Below are 26,751 nucleotides of genomic sequence, written 5' to 3'. Positions count from 1 at the left end.
TCCCTTACATTTAAAGAAAATCTAGATAACTATAATTTACACCCACTATTCCTTGTTCTTGTATATGTGGACAGGGAAAATATTCCTTGGCCAGTTTCTCTATAGCTTTACACTATGTACCTGAACACAGCACATCCCTTCTTGTTTACTTATGAATGTGGCATTTATTATTAAAAAAACCCTGAAACTGTGAAACCAAATTTGTTTATTAAACCCAGATTCTAGATTTACTAGAATTCCCTGAAAGCTTGCTAGACGTTTTTTTGCAAGTTAGAAAATAAGTAACAGTGTTAGGTCTTTTCAGATGATAGAGCTTTCAAGTGTATGTGTGTGTGTGTGTGTGTGTGTGTGTGTGTATTTCTTGTATGTACAAAACTAGCTCATTATTTGTAGCCATATTTATTTCCAAATTTTTTATCCCCAAAGTATATATTCCCCACGTTAGATAGTGAATCACAAAGATTGTATAAATATTTAAATAAATACTATAGTTCTAAAATAATTGGAATAGCTTATTTCTGTCACAGGCATTAGGTTTTGAGGTTGTAGAAACCAATCATTTTTGAGACAAAAATTCAGCTACAATATGTGGAAATAATCTATAGGGTATCAGCTATAAAAACGTATTGTCCCCCCACCCTCTGCACGTGTGTGTTCATGGATTTGATTTTTTCTACATTCAATACAAGCTGTTTCTACAGATTGTTTCTTCTCTATTTGTTAGAAAACACCGTTTTAGGTATTGAAAACTTCATTTTTGCCCTGGCCATGGTACTGAAACAAGGAAGGAATTTTGTGGGATTTATTAATCTTGGTTGATTTTTTCAGATGTCTGTCTGCTGTTGCTTTTATTAGCAGAAACCCTGAAGGGGTGAAAGGTGGGTGGGGAAAAGAAAAAGGAGACCTTCAAATGTTCCAATTCTGCCAGGATGTAACTTTTGCATTCCTAGGATGCTAAAAGGAGACTTTGTAGATATTCTGGGTGAATTATAACGTTGCTAATGCAATTAAATAAAGAGAACTCTAATCTGAAACACAGTCTGAATCCATATTGTATAGTACATATGTCATGTTTATGCAGCATAATCCAAGATTGCATCAGGAACTCAGGTTCTGCTTTTCAGAACAGAGCGAATTCTTGGCAAGCAATTAAAAAACACACAAAGAAACACACACAAATACACATATGTATCATCCCTACATGTGTGTGTGTGTGTGTGTGTGTGTGTGTGTGTAGGAGAGGGCCTGTCAGAAATCAGTGGTGCATGTTTAGTACTGTCTCTTTAATTGTTCAGTCTGCTGTCCCTGGAGTCCCATCAATTCTGACAGAGGTGGGGCTAAATCTGGATTAGTTGTAGAAAAGCATGTATGAGTAGCTCGTTAACTGTTTCCTTACCAGACACAGAGACAAAGACATAAAGAAAATCTTTGAACTAAGATGTCTTATAATGGAAGAACAAGAGGCAAAATCCTCTGAAATAAAAGAAGCTAACACCTAGGTTGTTTTGGAAGCTCAGGAAGTGCAAAACAGTCTTTATGAATCAGGGGTCCAAAGGTTTCTCCAATGCCTGTGGGTCCCTTCCCTCCAAAGGTGGAACCTATTGTGGGAGGAAAGGGGCAACCTCATATTTGGACAAAACTGCTCCTTTGCATAACTCAGCTCCAATATATTACAAATCCCAGTGAAATGGCTGCAGTATGCTGTATATGCATGGCTGTGCAAAATAAAGATCAGGATTCCCAAAGGGAAATGCCTTTGTTACCTTTGTAACAAAAGCCTGAACAGAATAGCTCCAAGAGCAGATTTTTGAGTCCAAGAAAAAGCCTGGCACTTACGATTACTGCAGTGTCAGAAGTAAAGGGCTGGTCAGGGATAGTGTGACCCTTTCACAAATCAATGCAGAATCTCCAGTCCTAACATGCCTGCCTCCATTCCTTTACCTGCAAATGATTCATTTTTCTATAATGTTCTCTCTCTTCCCTTTCATTCAGAAGCCTAAACAAACAAGCTATCAAACAAAAGCTTCTCCAAATACATCATGGAAATCTCACCTGCAAATCAGACCGACACATTTACTCCCTTCCACCCACGTTTGCCAAATATTGTTGCAATGGTAGAAACACAGAGACCAAACATGGACATTTGCTTCAACTCTCCATCTCCAATTGTTACCCCAAGACAAAAAGCAGCCAGATTTCCCCACCCAGCCCTGCCCCAGCCTCATAATCTCAACACCCTAAAATGTGAGGGGAATCTAATAAGTCCTTCTTCAGTCCCGCAAAGCATTTTACCTTCTGTGAGCTGAATGATTGGGTCCAATGATACAGAACCAGCCTGTCCTTGGACCTGAAGGCAGGGTGTGTCGGATCCTGATTTTCCTCAACCTCCCTGGATTTGCCTGCATCATTCTCCAGCGCTGAAATGGGCCACCAGCTGCAGTTTGTGGCAGTAATATTGTTGGGAGTCGCCATGACAGCCCCAGATTACAGAAGAAGAGAAGAAAAGGAAGGCTGCAGCTGCTGTATGGTCAGACCATCCGATGGTCATAGAAACGCCTTTGTTGTTGGATCCAAGAGGGTGGAATTTCATTACTCTGTCTGGACTGGCATAGAGAGCCCAGGTCAGCAAGATCCAAAGCAGCTCTGAGTGAAGCTGTGCTCTCTATGCTCCTATACAACCATGAAAAGGATGCATGAAAAGAACACTGATGCGCTGCATTCTGCCAATGACAAACACAATAGACTCTCTCTGCCACCTGGCGACAGACTTGGGAGTCAACATATAAGCGGAGAGAGTGCATTTTGTAATGCACTTTTTGATCAGAATGACTTATGGAGGGTGTAGATTAAAATGTCTGAATAAGCAGGTGTCCAAATGAATAGAACTGCTGGAAATGTAGGATGTCATTCTAACATTCTGATGAGATCCAGAATTCTGATGTCTGATTCTAAAGACTAAATATTCAGATTATGAATACTTTCTTGCTTAGTGAAAATTATACTGTCTGGCTAAGTTGCAATGCAATTACGCAAGATTTTTTTTTTTTAATATTCAGATTTCCAGCTCTGTGTAAATAAGATTGGGGCACCAATTGCATGAACTTTTATGTAGGAACTTCTCAGCAATACATTCTCAGCAATTTCCAGCCATGCAAACTAAATGGAATCACCATGCTTAGAGGCAATGTATCATGGATTAGGGAAGAAGAAAGAACTAAGAATAGTTATTTCTTTTATATCATGCTTCAAAGGTTCTGGAGGCATCTGACTCAGCACTTCTAGAATGACTTTCATCTTAACTAAAAAGCTGAGATAATTGATATTATTAATGTGATAAATACTCACTATATTGTGGTCATAGTTAACTATGTGAATCAAAGCTGATAGGCTAGTCTTTAAAAAAATACCTTACTTTCTAATAATCAAACATCAAAATGAGTAAAAAAAAACCCCAAACTTCACCAAATTTTGTGCTAGTAAAGAGTCCTTAACTTAAAGATCCTCTCATTTCAGAAATACTGTTAATGGTCATACTTGTCTTCAGAGGATGGGAGTTGTAGTCTAATATGGCTGCACTAATCAGAGAGATAATCCACGGCTTAGAGATGCTCAGCAAGCTTTATTTATTTATTTATTTTATTGACTCTTGCTTCAGCCAAACTAACAAGTGGAGCATGAAATTCTCAACTATATTAAAGATCACTCAGAATTAAAATTGCGTAAGAAAATATCCCTTTCTGGTCAATCCATATCTTATTTCAGATGCAGAATGGAGAACTTTCAGGGCCTGGTTTCAACAACCAATTTTAATGTCTGCTTAGTCATAACTTGGTAATCTCAAGTTATCTATCTATCTATCTATCTATCTATCTATCTATCTATCTATCTATCTATCTATCTATCTATCATCTATCTATCTATCATCTATCTATCTATCATCTATCTATCTATCTATCTATCATCTATCTAATCTATCTATCATCTATCTATCTATCTCTATCTATCTATCATCTATCTATCTATCTATCTATCTATCTATCTATCTATCTATCTATCTATCATCTATCTATCTATCTATCTATTATCTATCTATCTATCTATCTATCTATCTATCTAATATATCTATCATCTATCTATCTATCATCTATCTATCTATCTATCTATCTATCTATCTATCTATCTATCTATCTATCTATCTATCTATCTATTTTGTGCCTTGACTCCTAGAGAATGTGTGGATTAGTTCCTACAGTTTTGGGAAGTGGTTTACCACTGCCTTATTCCTAGGACTGATAGAAAGTGACTGCCCTTAACCAGTACACCAAACTGGCTTTCTGTTTAGGATATTATTTTTATTTATTAAAAAAAAAATGTATGGCCACCCACTCATGATAGTTCAAAGAAATAGCATCCCAAATACAAAATCCAATAAACCCTGGTGTGGAATATATTACCCTGAGGTGCCCAGGTTCGTGGGGCTTTTGAAAGAGTATCAAGGTGGGGGTAGTGTTATCTCCATGGGGATGATGTTCCACAGGGAGGGAACTATCATGGAGAAGACCCTTCTTCTTGGGACCATTAGATAAATCTTCTTAATGGAGGGGACAGTGACCTACACTGAGTCTCTGCTCAGGTGGGTCAGGTGGTTGTAACTGGGAAATGACAGCCCTTCAAATTACTTGTCTCCAAGCTATGCAGGGCTTTAAAGGTGACAACCAGCATCTTGAATTGGACCTGAAAGCAAATCAGCAATGAATGCAAGAGTGACATATGTGCAAATGTGTCTAGACTTGTACAGAACCATATACTGTAGGCTGCCACATTTTGAACCAACTGAAGCTTCCAGATACTTAGCAAAGGCAGCCCAATGTAAAGCACACTGCAGTAGTCAAGAGAGAAGGGGACTCGGGCTAGGTTAGTTGTAATATATTTTTCTTAAAATAACAATTGTCTAACTTGGCATTACTCCTCAGGAATTGTTTGCCATCCATCTATTGGCCATAAACCAAAATTACAATGGGGAATTATATGGCTCCTAGGGAATGGAATGGGACAACTTGCCACAGTCAACTTGTCACGGGACAACTCTCTGCAGGATAATTCGACAATTCAATTGTTTAAAATGATTTTAAAAATGTTTTAATTTTTGTCATTCACATTTCATTTTGTCCTTCCTTTGGCATCTTTTCTTTAATGATTGTATTCCACTATTTCTTCAATATTAGTATAATTCTTGTCCCGTGGCAAGTTGTCCTGTGAATTGGCCATGCCAAGTTGGCTTGCAGCGAGTCATTCCACAGCAAATTGGCCACAGAAATTTGGCTATGGTGAGTTGGCCCTGGTGAGTTATCATAAACCCCATAGAGCAGGGGGTCTTCAAACGTGGCTCTTTTATGACTTGTGGACTTCAATTCCCAGAATTTCTCAGCCAGCATATACATGCAAGTAGAAAGCTTTGAATCAACAACTGGTCAGCCTAAGTCTTTGCTCTACTTTACCCTATTGTCAGAATGGCTGCTTTCTAGAGTTGGCAACCCTGTGCTGCTGAGGTCAGTCTTCTTGAAGCAAAAGAAAATATGAGCGAGAGGAGAGTAGAAAATCTGACTTGATAGCTAAATTCTCAATCCAACTGAACAAGATAAGTCAAATGTGAATGTACTCAAAATATCCCAAAAAGACATAAGCCTTTAATGGGGGTAATTCATTGCTGTCCTGATCAGTGTAGTTGGCTACCCACTGAAGATATTTCTTATTTCAGGATCCATACCGAGTTCCTTTACTCTGTTGATATTTCTTTTTGCTGTTCTTGCCTTTTTCTTCATCGATCACCTACTAAGGCAGACATGTCAAACACATCCGGCCTGCGAAGTGGTTTCATGTGGCCCCCGAAGCCATCCTGGAAACAGTGAGGGAACGGTCCCCGCTGCCTTGGCCCTGGCCCAGAGACCCTCCTTCTGCCAGAGATCCCCAGATCTGTCCCACTCCTGCCCAGGCCCCCATTAGCACCCTTGATGCCAATGATGTAGAGCTGGCCATGCACACCCAGTAGGCCATACGTACTCCAGCCACGCCCACCCAGTAGGCCACGCCCACCCTGGCCATACCCAGCCAGCCCCCCAAGGGCAACCACAATGCTGATGTGGCCCTCAATGAAATTGAGTTTGACACCCCTGTACTAAGGTCTTCATATTCTCAGGTCCAAGGATACCAGAAACTAATCCACTGAATTCTTCTGCAGTAGGAGGAACAGGCATCCATAAAAATTAAGAGGGACATTAGTCAAGATATCATACAACATCTATGTTTATCAGATGGTAAATTTGACATTCCTGTTCTTTTCTGGTCTTTAAGGTGGTAACTCCTGAGCACACAGACTGCCAAATTTTATATTCTGCAATTCTTCCAAGAACTCAAGGCACCATGCCCACCTTCCCCCCCCCCCGTGCACATTTTATTCCCCCAGTAAACTTTGGGGGCAAGGTTATTATTCTCAAATCTTGATGCCCTTCAAATATATAGGCTAATTCCCAGAATTAGCTGGCTGGGGAATTCTGGAAATTGAAGTCCATACATCTAGCAAGTTCTAGCCTTCCTCATTATGTTATACCTCCACTTGTTTCAGAATGACAAATTGTTAATAGGGAACAAGACACAACTTTCTGCTCAGTGTATTGGCTCCTCTGCACAAGTACAAATTACTGTGGGGAATCAGTCATGATGTTTTATTATGATGATCTCACACAGAGTGAAACTAGCCAGGGAGTGTTGCGTGACTGTAAAAGAAAAGTGACATTTCCAGATGGCAGTTGCAAGGAACTCCAAATTAAATCAGATTTTTTGAGGCTAAACTTTCTCATGCAGTATCTACCATAATGAAAATCTTCTCTTCCAGATATGCAGCCTTGTTCATGAGCATGAAATAGGACAATCCTATTTTGAATTCCTGCAGAGAGACAGGGTACAATCTGAGATTAAAACACCATAACAAAGAAACATTGTTAAAGTCTTGCTACTCACAGCACATTTTGTGGCTTTAATAAAATGGCAAAAAATACAGTAGCTACATGGTTATAAAGGTCGAGGGCTTTTCCATAAGGATATACACCACTGCACAGAATAAGGACGTGCAAGGATTGCTTATCCCAGTAATCCCCAAACTCTTCAGCTCATCAACTGCTTTCACATTGTTCATTGACCATTTATTATAGGAAAATAGTAAGTATTACTTTAACTAATAGTACTAAGAATAACAATAACATTGAAGAATCCCATCAGCCTTTGGAAGTCAGCATTGAGCACTATGGATTACCCTGCCTAGGCTATTTCAAATGCTCCTCAGGTCTGGACATAGTCTGATTTGTCTTCTGCAGGTTTAAGGATATGTTTGTCTTAACGTATCTGCAGCTCTTGAGTGTGAATATCTTCTAGCATGAGAAGTAATAATAAACATTTAATGGTGCCTTTTTTAAATCAATGAGATGTAATTTGAAAGAACATTAGACTAAAATAATGACCTATGCAAAATTAGTAGAAATAGATATAGAGGTTTTCTAGGTATGTGCTATTTTATTCCCCCCCCCAATTCTTGCTTGCATCAGTTCTGCACTGTTTTCAAAGTCCAAAATAATCCTTTTCTGCTCTCCCCAACTTCAAGCTCTCCAATAAATCTAATTCAAGGAGTGCTGGCTAAAAGAGAAAGCAGAAATTTATTTCGCTTGACCTTGTTTTCTATACAAGCTGGCCTGGCCTGATGGGATGGGGTTGGGTTTTATTAATGTGTTTTAACCTACTTTTAATGTGTTTTAACTTATTCGTGGGCATCTTGTTTAATCGTTTTTAATTTTTGTATCTTGTTTTTGATATGTATTGCCCTGTTCACCGCCCTGAGTCCTTCGGGAGAAGGGCGGTATACAAATTTAATAAATAAATAAATAAATATTAAGAAAATGTGACAAGCAAACAAGAAAAAAACACAATATGGAATCAGATGTGCAGTGGCTAATATGAAATCCTGTGAACCCACGAAGTTCCATAACAAATCATGAAGAATATTTGCATTATCAGAATAACTCCAAAAATATCTAGGTTCAAATTATGGTTTGGCAATGATACTAGTTGGATAACTTCTGAGACATGTCATATCATTTAGCATCTTTGCTTTATAAGTTCTTGAAAAGGTAAAATGGAATGCCAACCTGAGTTTTATAGATAAAGTACCTCATAAAATTATAGTAATAATGGAGTTTACCACTTCTCCCAAATTTGTTTGGAATCTAAGATTTAGGAGCTATCTCTGTAAAGCTTATGCAGTTGTTTGAAGTTTTGAAAGATCTGATAAAAAAATTGGTTTCAAAATTGAGAAAAAGGTTAAATATTTGAGTTAAATATTTCTAGACTGATATGAACTATTAAGTTTCGAAACAATTATTTTACTGTATGAAGTTAAAAAGGATGAGTTTGAAAAACATTGCAGCTGTCATCAGAAATAATTTCTGTGATTAATGTTTTACTTAGTTTGTGATTTTTTATTCCATTTTCTTACTTTTACTTTTCTTGCACCTCTATCTTTTCTCTTTCTTGATTTTTTTTTCTTTTTCAAATCTCTGCAATTTCAAACCACCTAATTTGGCACTCTACAAGGCATATTTGTGTTTGTGTGCCTTTTTTGTCAATCTGGGTTCTTGGTGAGTACATGGACAAATTCATCCAGTTTTCTTGGCAATATTTTCAGAAGTGGTTTGCCACTGCTTTCTTGCCATGGCAGCACTAGAACCCAGATTCTCCTACTCCAGCATCACAACAATTAGATCAAACTGGCTCTCACAAAAAATTAGATTCCAACTTTCTATACTATTTTCAATACTATTTTCAGCTTTTTTTCAAACACAAGCTTCTGCTCGGAAACATTTCTGCCATGCATTAATGGTATAAAGGTAAAGGTTCCCCCGCACATGCATGCTAGTCGTTTCCGACTCTAGGGGCCGGTGCTCATCTCCGTTTCATAGCCGAAGAGCCAGCGCTTGTCCGAGGACGTCTCTGTGGTCATGTGGCCGGCATGACTAGACACCAAAGGCGCACGGAATGCTGTTACCTTCCCACCGTAGTGGTCCCTATTTTTCTACTTGCATTTTGACGTGCTTTCGAACTGCTAGGTTGGCAGAAGCTGGGACGAGTAACAGGTGCTCACTCTGCTACGCGGCACTCGGGATTCGACCCGCCAAACTGCCGACCTTCCGATCGACAAGCTCAGCATCCTAACCCACTGAGCCACCGCGTCCCTAATATTAATGGTATATATAACATTAAAAAAAATCTTAGTATAAGGTTTAATCTTCCTCCTCTATAGGAATATTGGACTCATTTCATTATCTGACAGACTTTTGGACATTGACCTTTTGAAAATACCAGTTGCATTTCTGGATAAATTATTTGCTAGCATCAAAAAAATAAAACCTCAAAGCTCCATCTAGTGGTCCATTTATTGAACATTCCGTAAAGTATTTGGTTTTAAACAATCATTTTGTGTGTTGCCAATATCCTTTACTCCACAATTCCAGTAATTGTTAAATCAGCATTGAGAAGGATTTAACTATCCAAAAGGAAGTTCCCTGCTCCATTGTATTCTTGACTCTGATGCTGACTTTTCTTGCCCTTTAGCCCTAGGACTGGGGAAAAAATAAATCTAAAACATTATATGCTTCAAAAACTCCATTTGAGTAGTATCATCTTTTAAACAGCAAAGCAGAAATCATATACTCATTTTCAAACTCACTAAGTACATATGGTTATTATGGTTTCAAATTTGAATTTGTTCTCCTAGCAATACACCTATTCCATTATACCTGTATAGTCTTCCTACAATGCAGATGTTCAAATATGATGAGAATCTGTTAATCAAAAGTAAATCAGAAACATTAATTGCATTCTTTATACAAAAATTAAGGCATATTTGTATGTATATATATTTAAGATAAATGGACTACCCAATATTTCTAATATTGACATATAGTAAATGGGACATATATCATTTAACAATTACAGCATAAAATAGCTACTTCTGGTATGCATACAATGGGTTAAATTTTCATAATCACATGTATTTATGTATGGGGAATAGAACCAATCCTCTCATTAATTTGCAAGGGCATAATCAGCAGGGAAATTCTTCTATTCAAAGGTTTAATTGAAGCAAGCTACTATACTCAGAAACAGTTCCATTTGTTTCAGGGGACAATTTTTAAAGACATTTTGCTTAAGATGGGTGGGGGGGGGATGGGGGAAAACAAAATGAGTTAGCCTATTTTGCAATATTGCCATAATATATTAATGGATTTATCCTTATGCTGCAAGGAAAGCTCATATTTCTTAAACCTTTTACTTGGTTTTTTTTTAAATTCCATGGGATGCAAAGCTTTGCTTATTCAAATGATTTTGTAATAATGCCGCTTGGGGGTGTGTGAAAGCCCTAATAAGCAGGCATATACATAGAATGAAGGCTACTGCTAAGCTTGTAAGCCGCCCTGAGTCTTCGGAGAAGGGCGGGATATAAATGGAATAAAAATAAAAATAAATAAATTTTCTTCGAAGTTCTGCAGAATAAAAATAGATGTTGTACATTGGAAGTCTTTTTGCTTTGTCTTCCTGGCTTATGGCTCATCTAACACTTTCAGCAACTAGGACAAATTAACTACGAAATCCATAGCTAGCACACATTTTAATTCCAAATATGTTATTTAATTCAAATGTTAATTTAAATGCATACTAAACAAAGAAAACAAATTTGCCTATGTTAGGCAAATAAGATCAAGACAAGCTTATTCAAAAGAGCTATAATTTATAGTGCTTCCTTGACCTCAATTGAAGATTGTGCAACATACAGAATATAAATTGCTTACTTGTAAATTAATATTAACAGTTTCTTTTGAAAAGCCGCAACCTAAATGAAGAGATCAAGACTCACAGGAATTTAGTGAGAAAGTAAGCTCCATCTGTATGGCATATGCAACTGTATTACAGGTAATCCTAGACATAGAATAATTGGACCTGGAATTACAGTTCTAAGCTGTGGCAGTTGTTCAGTGAGTCATGTGACCACACCAGATTTTGACTTTTTTGTGGTGCGAGTTAAGTGCATGCTGTGGTCATTGAATGAATGTTGTAGTCATGGAAGTTTCCAGAAAAAAATACCGAAAATTGCACTTCTGTGACTGTGACATGCCGTAAAGTGTTCTAAATGTGGACTGGTTGCTAGGTGCCCCAAATACGATCATACGACTGTGGCGACAGCCATTAGAATTTAGAAACATCGTAAGTAGCTCTGGGGAGGTCCATCATAACTTTGAATGGTTGCCAAGTGACTGCTTGCAAGTCAAGAACTACCTGTAAACATTTTGAAAGCATTCGTCTTCAAGGACGATCATTCCAGTAGTGCTCAAGAGGCAGTTAATGGACCTTTTCACATGCCATCTTAAACTGTTTGTAGATAGGAAAAGCATGTCATGTGAAGTCATAAAACTAGGTTAACTGACACAGCTATAATCCTAGCAAGCTGTATTTAGCCCCAATGACCCAATCTATTCAGGGCTAAACTAATTCCTTTGGTGAAGTAACTTTACCAATGTCCTGTGAATTTAAAATGTTAATTGACTATTCCACCAGCCCTGAGTCCTAGAAAGGTGTTATGAAAACAGTGCTCCTTCTGAACAGTTTAAATAATCCTTTAGGATCCGTGTGACCACATGGATCTTGGTACTGAAAAAGAGGAAAACCATGGGAAACAGCCCAACCTATCCAAACCTGGTCATGGTGGTCTCAATCCTATAGTGCCATAACTTTTCTTCTTGCAGTTGGGAACAAAAAAATGTAGGAAGTGAAGCAGAAAGGGATAGTTTCCAGCCTCCTTGGTGCCACCAAAGAATATAAATATGGCTATCAGATGACTGATGAAGTCATCCAAGATCATGTACTGAGGGAGATCACCCTAGCAACTGAGAGCAGTTATCACTAATCTGCGTGTATTATGCAAACAAGGACAAGACCAGCTTATTAAAAAGATGGGTTCACATTGTGCATTATTCCATATATTGGTGGCTTAGTGTGATACTTCCACTTAACCACTATGGCTTATTAAAAAAAGAAAACCCAGAATTACATAAGCAGCTCATTGTAGGATGTTCAAGAAGAAAAAATATGCTTGTATTTAGCAATGAAATATTAATCTGAGTAAAGTCAATTTAGAGATATATAACTTTTGATAGAAGCTGAGATATTAAGGAAAATTAGAACAGCAAATTTATTTAGGAGGCAATATTAATTATGCTAAACCTTTTACCTGTTCCTTTAAAATTGCAGACTCATGTTCAATCCTATACAACAAGGGTGTCAAACTGGCGGCCCGCGGGCTGTATGGGTCATGCTGAAACTGCACCCACCCCATTGCCGGCAATGGAAAAAAAGTCATGATATGTCACATCACGTCACATGACGTTGCGAGTTTGACACCCCTGTTATACAAGGAACTGCACAAAACTATTTTAACTTTTCACTCATCTGAGTTATTTTACTAGGGCAAGACTGAATAGCTTTTAGGCTTGTTGGATCTATTTTTGTTTTCTTCATAAGAAATCCAAACATTTGGAGATGGTTGCAAAAGACATGCTCATCACAACAAACAGCATTTTGACTTAGCATAATGTTAACCAAAGTCTTATACTAACAGGGTAAGTTACGATATCTGCATGATCTCCTGAGCTATAAATTTCTTTTCATTAACAGAAGTGATATGAGCTCAAAGTTCTGTCACAAAAACATCCGCTCCTGTTCAGCCCAAGCTTTCATTTTAGAGTGAAAAAATTAATACTTAATTAAAAAGTGAAAATCCTTGCCAATTTATTGCAAATTTATCAATAGATCCGATTATTTATTTTTTACCTAACTTGGTAAAACTTAATTTGAAATCTACAGAATTTGCTGCATTTTGGGAAAACTCGTATTTAAAGACAAACCTTGTTTGAAGTTTTTAGGAAACTGAAATTTAGATTGTATCAAGAGAACAAAAATTTTATCCAGGTACTTTCTTAAATCTCCTATTTAATGCAACGCACTTTTAAACATATGATATCGCTTTTTAAACTTTATTTAAAAAACTACATTATATGGTGCAAATAAACATTTGATCAAACACGCAGCATTGACAATGGACACATTTCCATCTACAGCACTGAGGAAATATTCACTACCACCACTGAATTTAAAACCCATGATTCTCATCTCAAGTGTACATCATCTCTGCCATGTGAGACATTTTCTTGGGAATATATAAGTAATATTCCATATACCCAGAAAGATCCTCAATAGTCACATCATCCACGAAGACTCGAGCTTGCTCCGAACAAGACCGGGCAGAGCCAGACGAACCTGTACTAGAAGCTGATCGATTTGGTAAGGACTGTGAACGCACTTCCAGAACTGCCTTTTCACACTCTGATAAGACGCTCCGCAAACCAGAAAAGGAATATGTTTCTATTGCTTGCCACTCTTTGTCCATGTACGGGCACTGCTTCTCATAACTCATCTTGGAGAGAGACTGGAAATCTGAAGGCTGGCTAGGATCCAGGCTGGTTTCAAAGGTCAAAGAAAAAGTATGACATTTCCTTCCTAAATTCCTTGAAGGCTGCTCACCAGTACACGTTTTCTGATGTCCTGCTCTGCTTTTTCTGCAGTTGCTGCTGTCTAAAAGTGGGCACCTCTTTCCATTTAGGTACAGCTCTTCTGAAACTCTAGGATCTGGACCAATTTTATTTTTTGGAGCATCAATCTGACTTTTGTGTTTCAGTTGGTTATTTACAGAAGATGCTTTTATGCTGCAATATGTAAACTTTTGGGGATGAAGAACAGGAGATTTGGAACGCCTGCGTCGTTGTGGTCTGGTTGTCCCTTTCAAGGATTTCCGTGCACCTCTGTTAACAGAAAGCAGTGACGTTAGCAGAACTAATTCTAGAACAAAATATACTGCTCAAAAAAAATAAAGGGAACACTTAAACAACACAATGTACTGTATTTAATAGCAGGATGTCTTATCTTGTGTTCCCTTTATTTTTTGAGCAGTATATATTCCAACACAGGCATTCTATATTAAGTCATTTACTCTAATTCCATGAAGTAATTTCATGTCATGTGCCTTGTGATTTTTATCCATGAAAAAGATCAAATTAGAATTTTAAGAGTTGCAACTATATGTAATCAGAAATAAATATAATTATGAAACATTGGATGTAGTTAAAATAAGCCACTGCATTTCTTCCCGCTATTTCCAGATAAATTCCCAACCAGGCAAGGTAGAAACAAAATGCAAACAGATCACTGCACAATACGCTTCACCCTAATTTTTGCATTTATATTAGCCAAGTATTGACACTTAAAAGAAATTTCAAATAAAGAGTACTCAAATTTAAAACATTAAAATAAAAAAATAAGAAATATAAGAGCAGATAATTTTCCTTACCGGTGCCAAACCTCTCTTGAACAGACAATTTGATGCCAGCCTCCGTCGATAGTTACTCTGCCTAGAGATCGCAATCCTGTTCCTTCACTAACAGAAGATCTGGTTTAAGGAACAGACAACATATTAGAATGCTATTCTGTAAAATAGGTGAGAAGTGGAACAGAGTACAGGTAGTCCTTGACTCAGAATCATTTGGTCAGTGACCATTCATGTCCATTCATGGAATGAACAGTGGTTATGACCAATCTCCACAGTTCTAGTCATCTCAGCACCAATGTGGTCACATGATTGTGATCTAGGTGCTTGGCAACTCATTCATTGTTTACCAAGCACATTGTGATGACGTGATTGTCATTTACAAACCTGGCTTCCTCAGAATGTCAATAGGGAACTATGGATAAGACTCATGGCTCAATAAAGCAAACAACCAGTACTACGACTGATTAGTACTAGAACCGTGAATAAATCATGTAAGTCTAACTATCTGGAACAAGTGCTTTTATAGAAAATTTTATGACATAAACATTATCATAAAACCCTTTATGACAGACAGGTAGTCCTCAACTTACATCAATTTGTTTAGTGACCAGTTACGACGACACTGAAAAAAGTGACTTATGGCTGTTTTTCACACTTCTAACCATTGTAAAAGCCCGGTCATATGATTAAAATTTGGATGCTTGGCAACTGACTCATATTTATGATAGTTGCAGTGTCCTTTGTCACGTGATCACTTTTTAAAATCTTCTGACAATAAGTTAAAGGGGAAGCCAGATTTACTTACTGTGTTATTAACTTAATAACTGTAATGATTTACTTAACAGTGGCAAAAAGGTCATAAAATGGAGCAAAACTCAATGTCTTGCTTAGCAACAGAAATTTTGGGTCAGTTGTGGTTGTAAGCTGAGGACTACAATGTGCCATAAAATATTTCCTGAACTGATGTTTGACTGTGTTGTATAGTTCAACATGGGCTCTTTTAAAGGCAGAAACATCTCTGAATGTATCCCAGTTTTTCCAGTGAAGGAAGTACTAGACTAGAAGTTCGGTCATTCTTGAAAGCATTAAGGAATCTGGTAAAGAAATATCTCTGAGAGGATGATGCAACTTGTCAGTTTGTGTAAAAACAAATATAAGATCCTGAAACAATTAACTGATTCATGCATATCTTACATATGTTTTATTAGTTGAAGTCAAAGTTAGGGAATGAAATCTCCCAATATTTTAGACTACTGCAACGCTCTCTACATGGGGCTGCCCTTGAGGATCACTCCGAGGCTTCAGCTGATGCAGAATGCGGCCGCGCGAGTTGTGATGGGGGTTTCCCGATACTCCCATGTAACACCTCTACTCCGCGAGCTGCATTGGCTTCCGGTTGCCCTCCGGGTGAGATTCAAGGTGCTGGTGATGACCTATAAAGCCCTAAATGGCTTGGGTCCGGGATATCTGAGGGAACACCTGCTGCGGCATCAAGTTCCCTTCGTCCAGTGCGCTCCCACAGGGAGGGTCTTCTCAGGGTGCCACCGGTAAGAGATTGCCGGCGGGTAACACCCAGGGATAGGGCCTTCTCAGTGGGGGCGCCTGCCCTTTGGAACCAGCTGCCAGTGGAGCTGAGGACTGCCCCCGACCTCCGTTCATTCCGCCGGGGCCTGAAGACCTGGCTCTTCGAGCTCTCTGGCCCAGGCTGAGGATTAATCTTATTTTAACTGGGGTTTTATTTATGCAGGGACAAATATAATTTTTTTTTAAATTTGTTTTTAACTTTTGTATCTTGGTTTTTTAATCACCCTGTAAACCGCCCTGAGTCCTTCGGGAAAGGGCGGTATATAAATGTAATAAAATAAATAAATAAATATCCACACTAGACAGAGCATTTTCTACAAAATTGAGAGTAAGACAAATATAAATGATGAGCTTGAAAACTTTCTTCACTTCCAATTTTAAGCTTGCAAAAAGAAAACAATATACCACTAAAAGCACCAAGACCCTAAAAAAAATTTTTTAAGCAATTGTTACCTACCCAGTTGGATCCACTCTCAACTTTTTGAAAGCTGTTTGCAGGCTCTCTTCATCTCCTTCTTTAACTTCTGATTCCATCTGTGGCTTGTTAGAATGCTCTTCCGCCTGCCATATAACGAATGCTAACAAGAAAAACAAACTGATATTGATTTTATGTAGATATTTTTTCCCTTTTGTTCAATCGTGTTAGATTTTGGAAACTGCCTGAACAAATCCCTACAGGTTTTTCAGAAGTGGCTGCCATCACCTCCTTTCTAAAGCTGAGAGGAAATAACTGGCTAAAGATCATCTACCTGGCTTCATGCCTAAAGTGGGTCTACAACTAATGTCTCTCAGATGCTTAACCACTGCACCAAACTGTCTCTCATGTAGAGAAAGCCTATAAGAATGATATGCTTTTAACAGAACTGCATACTACATAAGACTCCAATGTAGACTGACTTTCAAGTCACCTTTCAAGTTCAAGTGCCTAGCTGTTTGAAAAAAAAAATATGATCAATCTTAACTGATACCCATGTTGTCAAAGAACATGCTTTTTGCATTACTTTGAAGCTTTTTTATAATATGACTATTTTCTAAACAACATTGTTTAAATATACAGTTACTGAGTAAATTATCTTTTGCATGTTAAGACAAAGTATTAAGCCAGGGGTCCCCAACCACTGGTCCCTGGACCGGTCCACACCATGCCAGAAAGCGGGCCGCACAAACAAGCAAAGCTCTATCCTCGGGATGCAGGCAGTATTTAAAACCACACACCCCTGGTCTGCGGAAAAACCTTTATCCATGGCACCGCCCTGGTGCCCAAAAGGTTGGGGACCTCTGTATTAAAACATTTGTTTAACATGAAATGAGACTGAAAAATTGTAAATGATTGAAAATATGATATCTGTCACCAATTAGAAAGATATGAATCTTTGGAAGAAAAAAATACTAAATTATTCATTATTAGGAAGTAAGACATAAAACTTGAATGCCACAATGAAAACACAAATTTCTTAATGAAATTCATTAACATATACTACTGTATAGCTCTATTAATACTGATTACTATTTTATATATCAATTTACACAGAAATGTCTTTTAGACTGTCTTTATAGGGCAGCTCAAAAAATAGCAGAATAAAAATAATAGCCATGGTAGTTGGGAATTCAAAGAAATTCATACAACATGAGGGGCATACAAGGCCGGACCACACTAGATGTGAAACACTCTATTATTAGATTGGATATAGGCATCAGTGGGAATTGCTGCTCATTTACCTTCCTCCCTGCAGCATTGCGGTATGCCTGCCCATGCTCCTGGATTCTGCTTCTGGGTTGGTAGCCCCAGGCTTATGGTTCTGGGGGACTCAGCTTGCCATCTCAAGGTTTGAGCACTGAAGTAGCACAGGAGTTCATGGCCCAACCATGGCAGCCTTGGCCCAACTCATTTATAGTTTGACTCATCCAGGAGGCAAAACAATGGATCTAGTGTTTGCCTTGGGGAAGTGGTGTCACGATCTGGATTTGGGCGACGCTAACGTCAGTCCCTTGCCAACAGTCCATTTAGGCCCTTTTAACCTAAAGTTCAGTGCAGCTGTCCCATCCTGCAAGGAGTCGGAACCTAGAATTACCCCCTCACACACACACACACACACTCAGGTGCCTCATGGACCTAGAGAGAGCTTGAGGTTTTCCCCAAAGCTCTGACATTTAGTCTGACAGATGTCCTTGCTGCTGTTTGGAATGAGCATGTGACAGGGATGTTGTTGAATTGCACCTGTGTGAATAAACTGTGCTTGCATTTTTTGTACAGCACCATGGTTTACTGAGCAGCTATAGGAATGAAGGGACACAAGAGATATCTTCTGGAGGAAGACAAAGAATGAAGTTGACAGAGCATATATAAGAGCCTATATTAGGACCTATCTTATGGCTACAAGGCAGCAAAGTATGCTTATTTCTCTGTACTTATTGCATCTACAGAGAACCTCTCAGCAGCTCTGTTTCAAGTGAAAAGGTACCTCCTAGGTAAGGAGCTGGGGGAGATCTTGCAGGACCTCTTGTGAGGAATATTCTCAGATTCTTATCAGTCATTCAACTTTACTGAGTTGACCTCTGGCTGGGCAAATCCTTTGAAAAATGACTGAAACACATCTGAGTCCTGTTATCTGGGAGGAGTTTGAGCCAGATGACCCTTAGGAAGTCAACAAGGTCCTTGTGGATGTAAGCTTGGTCAGCTGTGTTCTGGATACATACACCTCCAGGGTGGTTATGGTCATGGTGGAATATGATCAAAGAGGCAGTTAATCTCTTTGTGGGAGGGAGTGGGACTGCCATTTTGAAGGTGGCAATAGAGCACCCCCTTCTAAACACATCATCCTTGGAGGCAATATGTTAGAGACGTTTTGTCCAATTAGAAACTTATTTTATGGGAAAGGCTGAGAGGGAAGTTGGCACTCAGCTTCAGAGGCCTGTGGATAAAGCAGAACATCTGGATCGTCTAAGTTCGGGCTGGGGTACAATGTGGAGATGGCATTGATCATTCTTGCTGATGTTTGGAAGCTTGGGATGGGGCTGATGCAACTGTCCCGACTCTCCTGAATCTCTCAGCAGCGGTATTATTGACTGTGGTTTCCTTCTAAACCTGCTTCAGGAACTGGAAGTAGGAAGCACTATTTTGCAGTGGTTCTCCTCTTTTCTCTGTGGTTAGTTTTAGTCAGTGTTTAGTATGGGGGGTAGGTTGAGCATGAGGCTCCTACACTTGGGATGCCTCAGACAAAAATATCTTGCCTGAATATGTTGGGTAAGATCATTTGACAGCATGGGGTGTGGTATCATTGGTAGGTTGATGATATCCAGTTACGTATCTCAACCCCTAGGTAGGCGCTTGATGCTTTTGCACTGTTGACCCAGTGCTTTGAGACTGGGACGATCTGGATGGGGAACTGACTTTAATTTGACCCTGGCTAGACTGTGCAGCTTTGGGGTTTTGCCCCCGTGATCATCTCATGATCTGTCATCTTTGATTCTGGATAGAGTTGTGCTTCCCTAGACTAAGTGGGCACAGAACTTGAGGATCCCCTTGCATTCATGGCTCCTGTTTAATAAGCAAGTGGCAGTCACGGCTAGGCGGGTCTTTGCACAGATTCGTCTTGTGTGCCAAATGTGCTCTTTCCTGGAAAGGGAGGTTATTAGTCTCTTTCCATCTGGATTACCGCAATACACTTTACATGGGGCTGCCCTTGAAGATCATTTGGAAGCTACAAATTGTTTAGAATGCAGCTGCACCCACAGTATTGGATGTTTCTACTTGTATTGCAAAAGCTGCAATGGTTCCCAGTTTCCTTCTAGTTGCAATTCAAGGTTGTGGTGTCACCTATATAACTCTATTTATGCCACAGGACTGGGTTATTTATGTGACTGCCTCTACCCGAGAGTATATGCCCATCCTACCAGATTGGACAAGGTACACATGCTCCAGCTCCTTTCCCTGAAACCTTCCCTTTTAGTGGGACTTTGGAACCATTACCTTTTTATGGCCATCCCTACTTCATGGAACTCTCTGCCTTTGATTATTCAAAAGGATGTCTGGAATTGTGTGTAGGGCTTCCTAAGGAAACAACAAAGGCACTGGGGTTTGACTTTTTATATTTGTAATAGTTTTGGGTTTTATTGTTATTGTGAACCACTATCAGTCCTTAGAAGTAGTTCAAACAACAAAGTAAAAGTATAAATACTAACGCTATCTTTATTGCAAGATTACTGTAATATAATCTTGCACCCCTTAAAGCACATCTTCCCTTCCTTGTGTTTACTTTCCAAAGAACTGGGAAGAATCCTTATGAGATACTGTTTCTGCCCTCATTCCTTCTGTGGGATGAGATATCTTTTGTCTGATCACAGGGTGCTGCTACTCCCCCTCTTATCTCCTATTACAGCTGCCCAGATTTGTTTTAAGACTGTCATACAAATGTGTTTTAAGATGGGCATAAAAATCTTTTAAATATATAAATTTATAAACAGTTGCAGAAGTTTGGTAAAGACAAATATCAAACACATTGAAAAAAACACCGATTTTCCCCCCAAAACAAATCTAAATTTACCAATAGTCTTTCACTGATTTTGAAAAACAGCTGGTTAACCAGTGCAAATAATGTAAGGTAGGTATTACATTAACAATTTATCTTACTTCCTGCCAATATCCCAATGGTTATATTTGGAATCAATTGAAGCCTCCAAATTCTATTAAAAGAAGCTTCCCAAATAACATTACTGTAATCCAGTCTAAATGGAACTAAGGTAAACTCTATCCAAGAGACTTCTCTTATTCAAACTGATTATTAGAACTTTTTAGATTAAGTGCATGATCACAACTGTGTTTTAGTTAATATTTCTCTGTGTGGATGGATACCTATCAACTAAAACTGAAATATCATACTATACACATAGGACGGATATTTCCTAAGGTAAGAGTAGTTCTGAACAACAGATTGGAGATTCATAGTAAACTGAAGCTGTCTGTATCTACATCATAGGTGGGACAGAATAAAATTCATTTGACTGAGGCGTTGACAAAGCATAGTGAAATCCACCCATACAAATAACAGCACTTTTGGAATATTCTTTTAAAGGAGCATATAAAAATCTGCTGAACTGATAAGGCTACATATACCTATAATTTATTTATTTTGTAGTTAGTACTTTCATCCAAAAGGTGTATATTCATTATGTAGTTAAAAATAAAGTAATGGTACAGTTACTACAGAAAATCAGTAAGATTTCTATCATTACAGTTTAATCCCTCTAACCAAATTATTCTAATTTTAAAACTTCTTTGCAAAAAAATATCTATACTATATAGATATGTATAGGCACTGTATGTGACTATTAATATAAAATACTAGTAAATTATCTTATATAAAACTACAGATGTAAATTCACAAATACTGTTCACACTTAATTCAGAAATCAAGCAATCAGTCCATACAATTTGGAAGAATGATGACTGACACCACTATAGGTGTTTTATACTACACTACTTTTAGTATTATACTATTTTTGCTGTTTGAAATATTTCTTTAGAATTACAGTGATATACACAACTAAAAAGTAAGTCTGATAAGACTAAGGATCCTCTGAAAAGGATTAAACTGAATTATCAATTCAACAACGCCAAATATTATATGAATGCTCTAAGCAATAGAAAAAACTTATTTTAAAGAATCAAAAATAAATCTTATTGAATATCTTCAAACAAAATTATAAAGAAAATAATTTTGGGGTAACACTCCGTGTGTGTGTGTGTGTTGCGAAAATATATAGTATAATTTATATATTCATAGGAAGGGTAGTTCGAAAATGTTAAATAAATGCATTATTTTTTTTAAAAAACCCACTAACGTTATACAGTCTAATTAATATTTGACTTCCACAATAATTTGGGGGTTAGGAAATTCTGCATGTGTAACGTGACCAAGGTTTTTAATGTTGAGTCACTATGGAAGACAGGGGCGAAAATGTGTCTCCTAACAAACCCAAATGTTCGCCTTTAAGGCGCCATGAAACTTCCGTCGAGAAGGGAATGTTTCCGTGGCTTCGGACGACCCAGAATTCTGGCAACGTATTAAATAAGAAATCCGTCAGCGCACCAACTAGTAGAAATGACGTAGCTGAAGAAGAAGAGGCCCAGCCCTTTACTTTCGCCTCTACGAAATGTTATCTGTCTTGAAGGGGAAAGCGGGAGAGACTAAGACATCGCTAAAATAGAAGGCAAATCAATTTATCCGAATGGAAATTTAAAAAAAAAAACACCTCTCCATTCTTCTCCCTCAGAATGAACGAAAGGTAAGAAAATAAGGGCCAACTTACCCGACAAAGCGGACCCAATCAGTCAAACCAGCTACTGCCGGAAGCGAACATAGAAACAACAGGAAGTGACGGTGCAGCGCGCATGCGTTGAAGGACCACGAGGGCTCACATTTTCATCCACTCCTGTTTTCCGCGCGAAACCCTACAAGAGAACGCATGCGCACTGGTACCAAATGGTCTCCATGGGGATTCTGACTCGGTGAGGTGCTCCAGATCCGGGTCACTCGTTTCTTTCCGCACATATGCTTGAGGGGAGACGGGTATTCGCGTGAAAGAAAAGGAATGTATGAAATTTTCTTTTCCGCCGTCTTCTTTGCGCAGAGCCGCCGAAGCGCTGAACTGGCGTGATTCCTCGTCCGCTCATAGTCACTGGAGCAGAGCAGCTGTTTCTACCCGTCCAAAGCGATTGTCTCCTGTTGAGTCACCGCTCTAGGCGCCCCATTCCGACTGCTTCGCGAAGCATCCTTTATGTTCCTTTTCGGCCCGCTGGCTTTTCTGTCAGACTCGGGGCTTCGGTCGCAGGCAGAAACTCCACAGGTGAAGCATCTCTCAACTTTGGAGGGGCAGGTTTTTCTGTTTCAGCAAAAGATTTGTGGCACTTGGGACATAACACATAGATTAATAATCTCAGTCAATGTTTTCCAAGCTTGGCAATTAAGATGTGTGAACCTCAACTCCCTGAATTCACCAACCAGCATGTTGGGTCTACACATCTTAAAATTGCCAAGGTTGGAAAACACGACTTAGGTTTTAGCTTGACCCCATAGACTTCGTTTGGTGCAGTGGCCTAAGACGTAAAATAAGAGGAAGGATTTGCTATAATAAATAAATTCGTCGATAAATGCCACAAAGTACTTAGTTGTTTTTTTTGTTACGGATATTATTTCCACCTTGCTGAATAATGCTATTCCTGGAGTTGCCCTAAAAGGGATTTTGAGTTCCATTCTTAGCGACTACATACACGGGCCATGTAGTTTCCTTGACCACAATGCTGGAGTCTTTTGCTCTTGCTTTCTTCCTGAATTTTTTGCCCAGCTTGGAATTTCTGGTGGTCTCCCAACTCAGCAGCTGTACTTATTTTTTAGATCAGTTAAGTAATGCCACTTGGGGTGGGGGGCAGAAATGAATGCAAGTGTCAGGACCCACCCCAAACCACGTCTTAAGAAGACAAAAACTCTTGGAGTCAGTTCTAGTCCAAAAGGAATCTTTACTAGGACATGCTTGGTTGTGGGAATACAAGACAGGACTTAGTATTGTTTTACAAACTGAAATTTTATAAAGGGTTCCCAGTTCAGCCCCCCTTTCCTCAACCCCATTTGGTCAGTCCCCATCGTTCTACTTTGTGTCAACCTTTTCGTGGGGGGAAAAAAAGGAACTTCGAATCTTTATGGTTATTGCCTTCTTCCTCTCCCCCTCCCTTTTGATCCCCCTAGTTGAAAAGGTTTCCTTGGTCTTTGAAATAACCTAAGGCAGGCTGAATCCACATATGCTCCTCCTTCCTCCGGAGATGGCAGAACCCGTATGGGGGGATAATGTTTTAAACATACATTTATGAATGTGATATAAATGGATTCTGACAGCAAGCTAGAACTCATCCAAAATTACAAGGTTGTCTGACAAAAGGTGAAATTAAAAATAAAGTAGGATATGCTTTTGCTTGAGAATGCGTAAGTTTCATTTTTTTTGTCCCAACTACATGTTTTAAAATATATCCCATGTTTGATAGCAAGAATAAGGAAATGACTTAGACTATTCTCAAGTCAGCCTATTAGACCTTACATTATTCCAGCACAGATACAGAACTTTACACTTCCTTCTGTTAAATTATAGTGTGTGCTTTTCAGTCTACAACCCAAGCCTGTCTAGTTTTTTTAAAAAATTTCTCTATTTGAAGTGTTGTCACCACTCCCAGCTAATGTTACGATAAGCATCCTTCAACTTCCCCATCCAACTCATTCATAAAAATGGTGATCAGCCCATGATGCATAACAGTGCCCTCTAGTCCTTATGATATGATACTGTCTTCCATATTGAATTGGAACATTAAGCAGCACTCTTTGGGTGCAGTTCTGAGTCCATCAAACCAAGGTATCTAGCCCAAATTTTTAGAACTTTATTAAGGAGAATATTATGACACACTATATAAAGGTCCAAGTACACTATGTCTGCATTCTTCAATCATTTAAGCTGAAATCAAATTTATTGTTAACTTTCAAAGATCAGTAAGATTAATACCATGAGTTGTAGCAGATCTGCGCTGGTTGCTTTTAGTTGTAGCATACATGTCAAAAAATGCTGCACAATTATCTTTTTTAATATCTTGTCCAAAATACCAGGTTGATAGATCTCTGCTAAACTGATAGATTATGCTCTTTACTCTTCTGAGATCTTGCCAGTTCTGTATTTCTCAGCATTACCAAGCTTTTCTTCACTCACCTCCACTAGTTTTTTCATTACCCTGGGAAGTAATCTGTCTTGTCCTAAGCCTTTGGAGTGATGGTGGATTGCTGATATTTTCCTCCATCCATCCAGGATCTCTCCTGTATAAAATATATAATTTCAATTGTATCAAACAGGGCTGCAGTCACTTGCTTTCTCTTCATAGATGCTGTGATGTTGCTAAACCTTCTCAAAACATCTGGAGTGGATACCTAGAGCACTCAGAACTGCTCACCTCATGCAGCACCTGGGATTTTGAGCTTTCTGTGCAGTTTCTTACTCCATATATACAACATCTGCCATGAAGAAGACCTGCATGCTTATATTTAAACCCCCCAAAATAGCCAATCAGAAAGTGGACTGTAAAGCTACTGTGAAAGCTAGTTTTTCAGCCATTTACAGAAGGGCAGTTTTTGAAGTGCTGCATAATTAAAGTGTGCAAAGTCTTGTGTCCACATCAAAAGTAAGCATTTTTGAATGTAAGCCTAAGCAGAAATAATGATGCTGATCAGATACATGAGCTTGCCACTGATTTACAAGTACAGTTGACTGAAAATATAAAGGATTTCATTGCATATTCCCTTGCTGTGGTTGAGAGCACTGACATCACTGGCACGGCACAGCTGACAATTTTCATCTGTGGAGTGGACTCAAGTTTATGTGTTACAGAGGAACTTTTGGTTATTAAATCAATGCATGGCACTAGCACAGGAAAAGACATATTTGAAGCAGTATCTAAATGTCATGAAACTGCCCTGGGACAAACTTATGGGACTGATAACAGATGGAGCACCTTTGATGTGTGGGGAAAAGAATGGATTAGTGGGAAGGATGTGAGAGAAGATAAAGAGCGAGAATTGCTCAGGTGAGCTGACATCATACACCAGGAACATTATGCATCAAAGCCCTGAAGATGGAACATGTAATGAGCACTGTAACACAGACAGTTAATTTTATAAGAGCCGAACGTTTAAATCACCGTCAATTTAAGTCTTTTCTTGAGGAAATACGTTCAGGACTTGGTGATCTGCCATGTCACACAGAGGTGCAATGACTTGAGAAAAAGTGCTCAATAGATTTTTCGAGTTGCATAAGGAAATCTGTCAATTCATGGAAAATGAAGGACTCCACAGTTCTGCGGGATGAAAGTGGCTGTGTGAATTAGCTTTTCTTTGCGCTAAAACTAAGCATCTCACTGCACTAAATCTTCAGCTTCAGGGACAGGACCGTGTGATCACGGACATATATGAAGCAGTGAAAGAGTTCCAAGTTAGCCTGCAACCATGGGAGACTCAGATGCAGTAAGGAAACTTGAGTCACTTTCCCTGTTGCCAAACAATCATAAACCAAGTCTCTGCTGAGTTCTCAGATACTCATTTTGCTGATAAACTGAGCACACTTCACATGGAGTTTACATGTCGCTTTGTTGACTTTGAAGCACAGAAATTCAATTTTGGACCCGTCAGTAATCCATTTGCAGTTGACATGGAGAAAGCACCTGTAAACATCCAAATGGAGCTGGTAGAACTCCAGTGTAACAACACACTTAAGGCAAAGTATGATTCTGTAAGACCCACAAAATTTACCAGGTTCATCCCTAAAATGATGCCCCAACTCCGCCTACAAGCTGCTGGAATGCTCTGCATGTTTGGTAGTACATATCTGTGTGAGCAACTTTTCTGTGATGAGGGTGAACAAAAGCGCATACAGAGGTCTTCTTACTGATGCACTCCTCCATGCTGAGAGTTATCCTAAGAGTTTCCACAACTCAGAACCTAACCCCAAACATAAATGAACTTGCAGGCAAGAAAAGATGCCAAACATCTGGCTCAGACGAAATGGCGAGAGAGAACTAAATAGCTTAGGTTTTTTCTTTGTTTTAAATTTGTTTTTGTAGATTATTTGAAATATTTGTTCATATTTGAAATGTTAATCCT

General features: G+C 38.7%; 2 protein-coding genes across 5 annotated transcripts in view; both read right to left on the bottom strand.

Annotated features, from left to right (window-relative positions):
- The window catches only part of GDAP1L1 (ganglioside induced differentiation associated protein 1 like 1), a 52,338-nt gene extending 43,110 nt beyond the window's left edge, over positions 1-9,228 (bottom strand). Inside the window, exons 1-2 of the mRNA XM_083359246.1 lie at positions 9,068-9,228; positions 6,869-9,034 (exon numbers count right to left, since the gene is read on the bottom strand). Coding sequence (XP_083215372.1) covers positions 6,869-6,916 — 48 coding nt within the window. The 5' untranslated portion in view covers positions 6,917-9,034; positions 9,068-9,228. The remainder of the gene's footprint in view (positions 1-6,868; positions 9,035-9,067) is intronic.
- LOC310638294 (oxidative stress-responsive serine-rich protein 1-like) lies at positions 6,600-22,492 on the bottom strand. Of its 4 annotated transcripts, none has more exons than XM_083359243.1 (7): positions 22,376-22,492; positions 16,524-16,644; positions 14,504-14,602; positions 13,338-13,958; positions 11,380-11,472; positions 9,843-9,887; positions 6,600-6,943 (listed from the first exon to the last, which is right to left on the bottom strand). In XM_083359243.1, the coding sequence occupies exons 2-7, from the start codon at positions 16,598-16,600 to the stop codon at positions 6,931-6,933; spliced, it is 948 nt and encodes a 315-aa protein (XP_083215369.1). In that variant the 5' UTR covers positions 16,601-16,644; positions 22,376-22,492; the 3' UTR covers positions 6,600-6,930. The 4 variants fall into 4 exon arrangements, with proteins under 4 accessions (XP_083215369.1, XP_083215371.1, XP_083215368.1 ...); XM_083359242.1 differs by lacking the exon at positions 6,600-6,943 and adding an exon at positions 9,290-9,665; XM_083359245.1 differs by lacking the exon at positions 11,380-11,472 and having other exon boundaries at positions 6,604-6,943.
- Positions 22,493-26,751: the final 4,259 nt, after the last annotated feature.

The sequence above is a fragment of the Vipera ursinii genome (assembly GCF_947247035.1).
Source record: "Vipera ursinii genome assembly, chromosome: 3".
NCBI lineage: Eukaryota > Metazoa > Chordata > Lepidosauria > Squamata > Viperidae > Vipera > Vipera ursinii.
The sequence above is the reverse complement of the archived record's forward strand: the minus strand, read 5'-3'. Positions and strand labels throughout refer to the sequence as shown.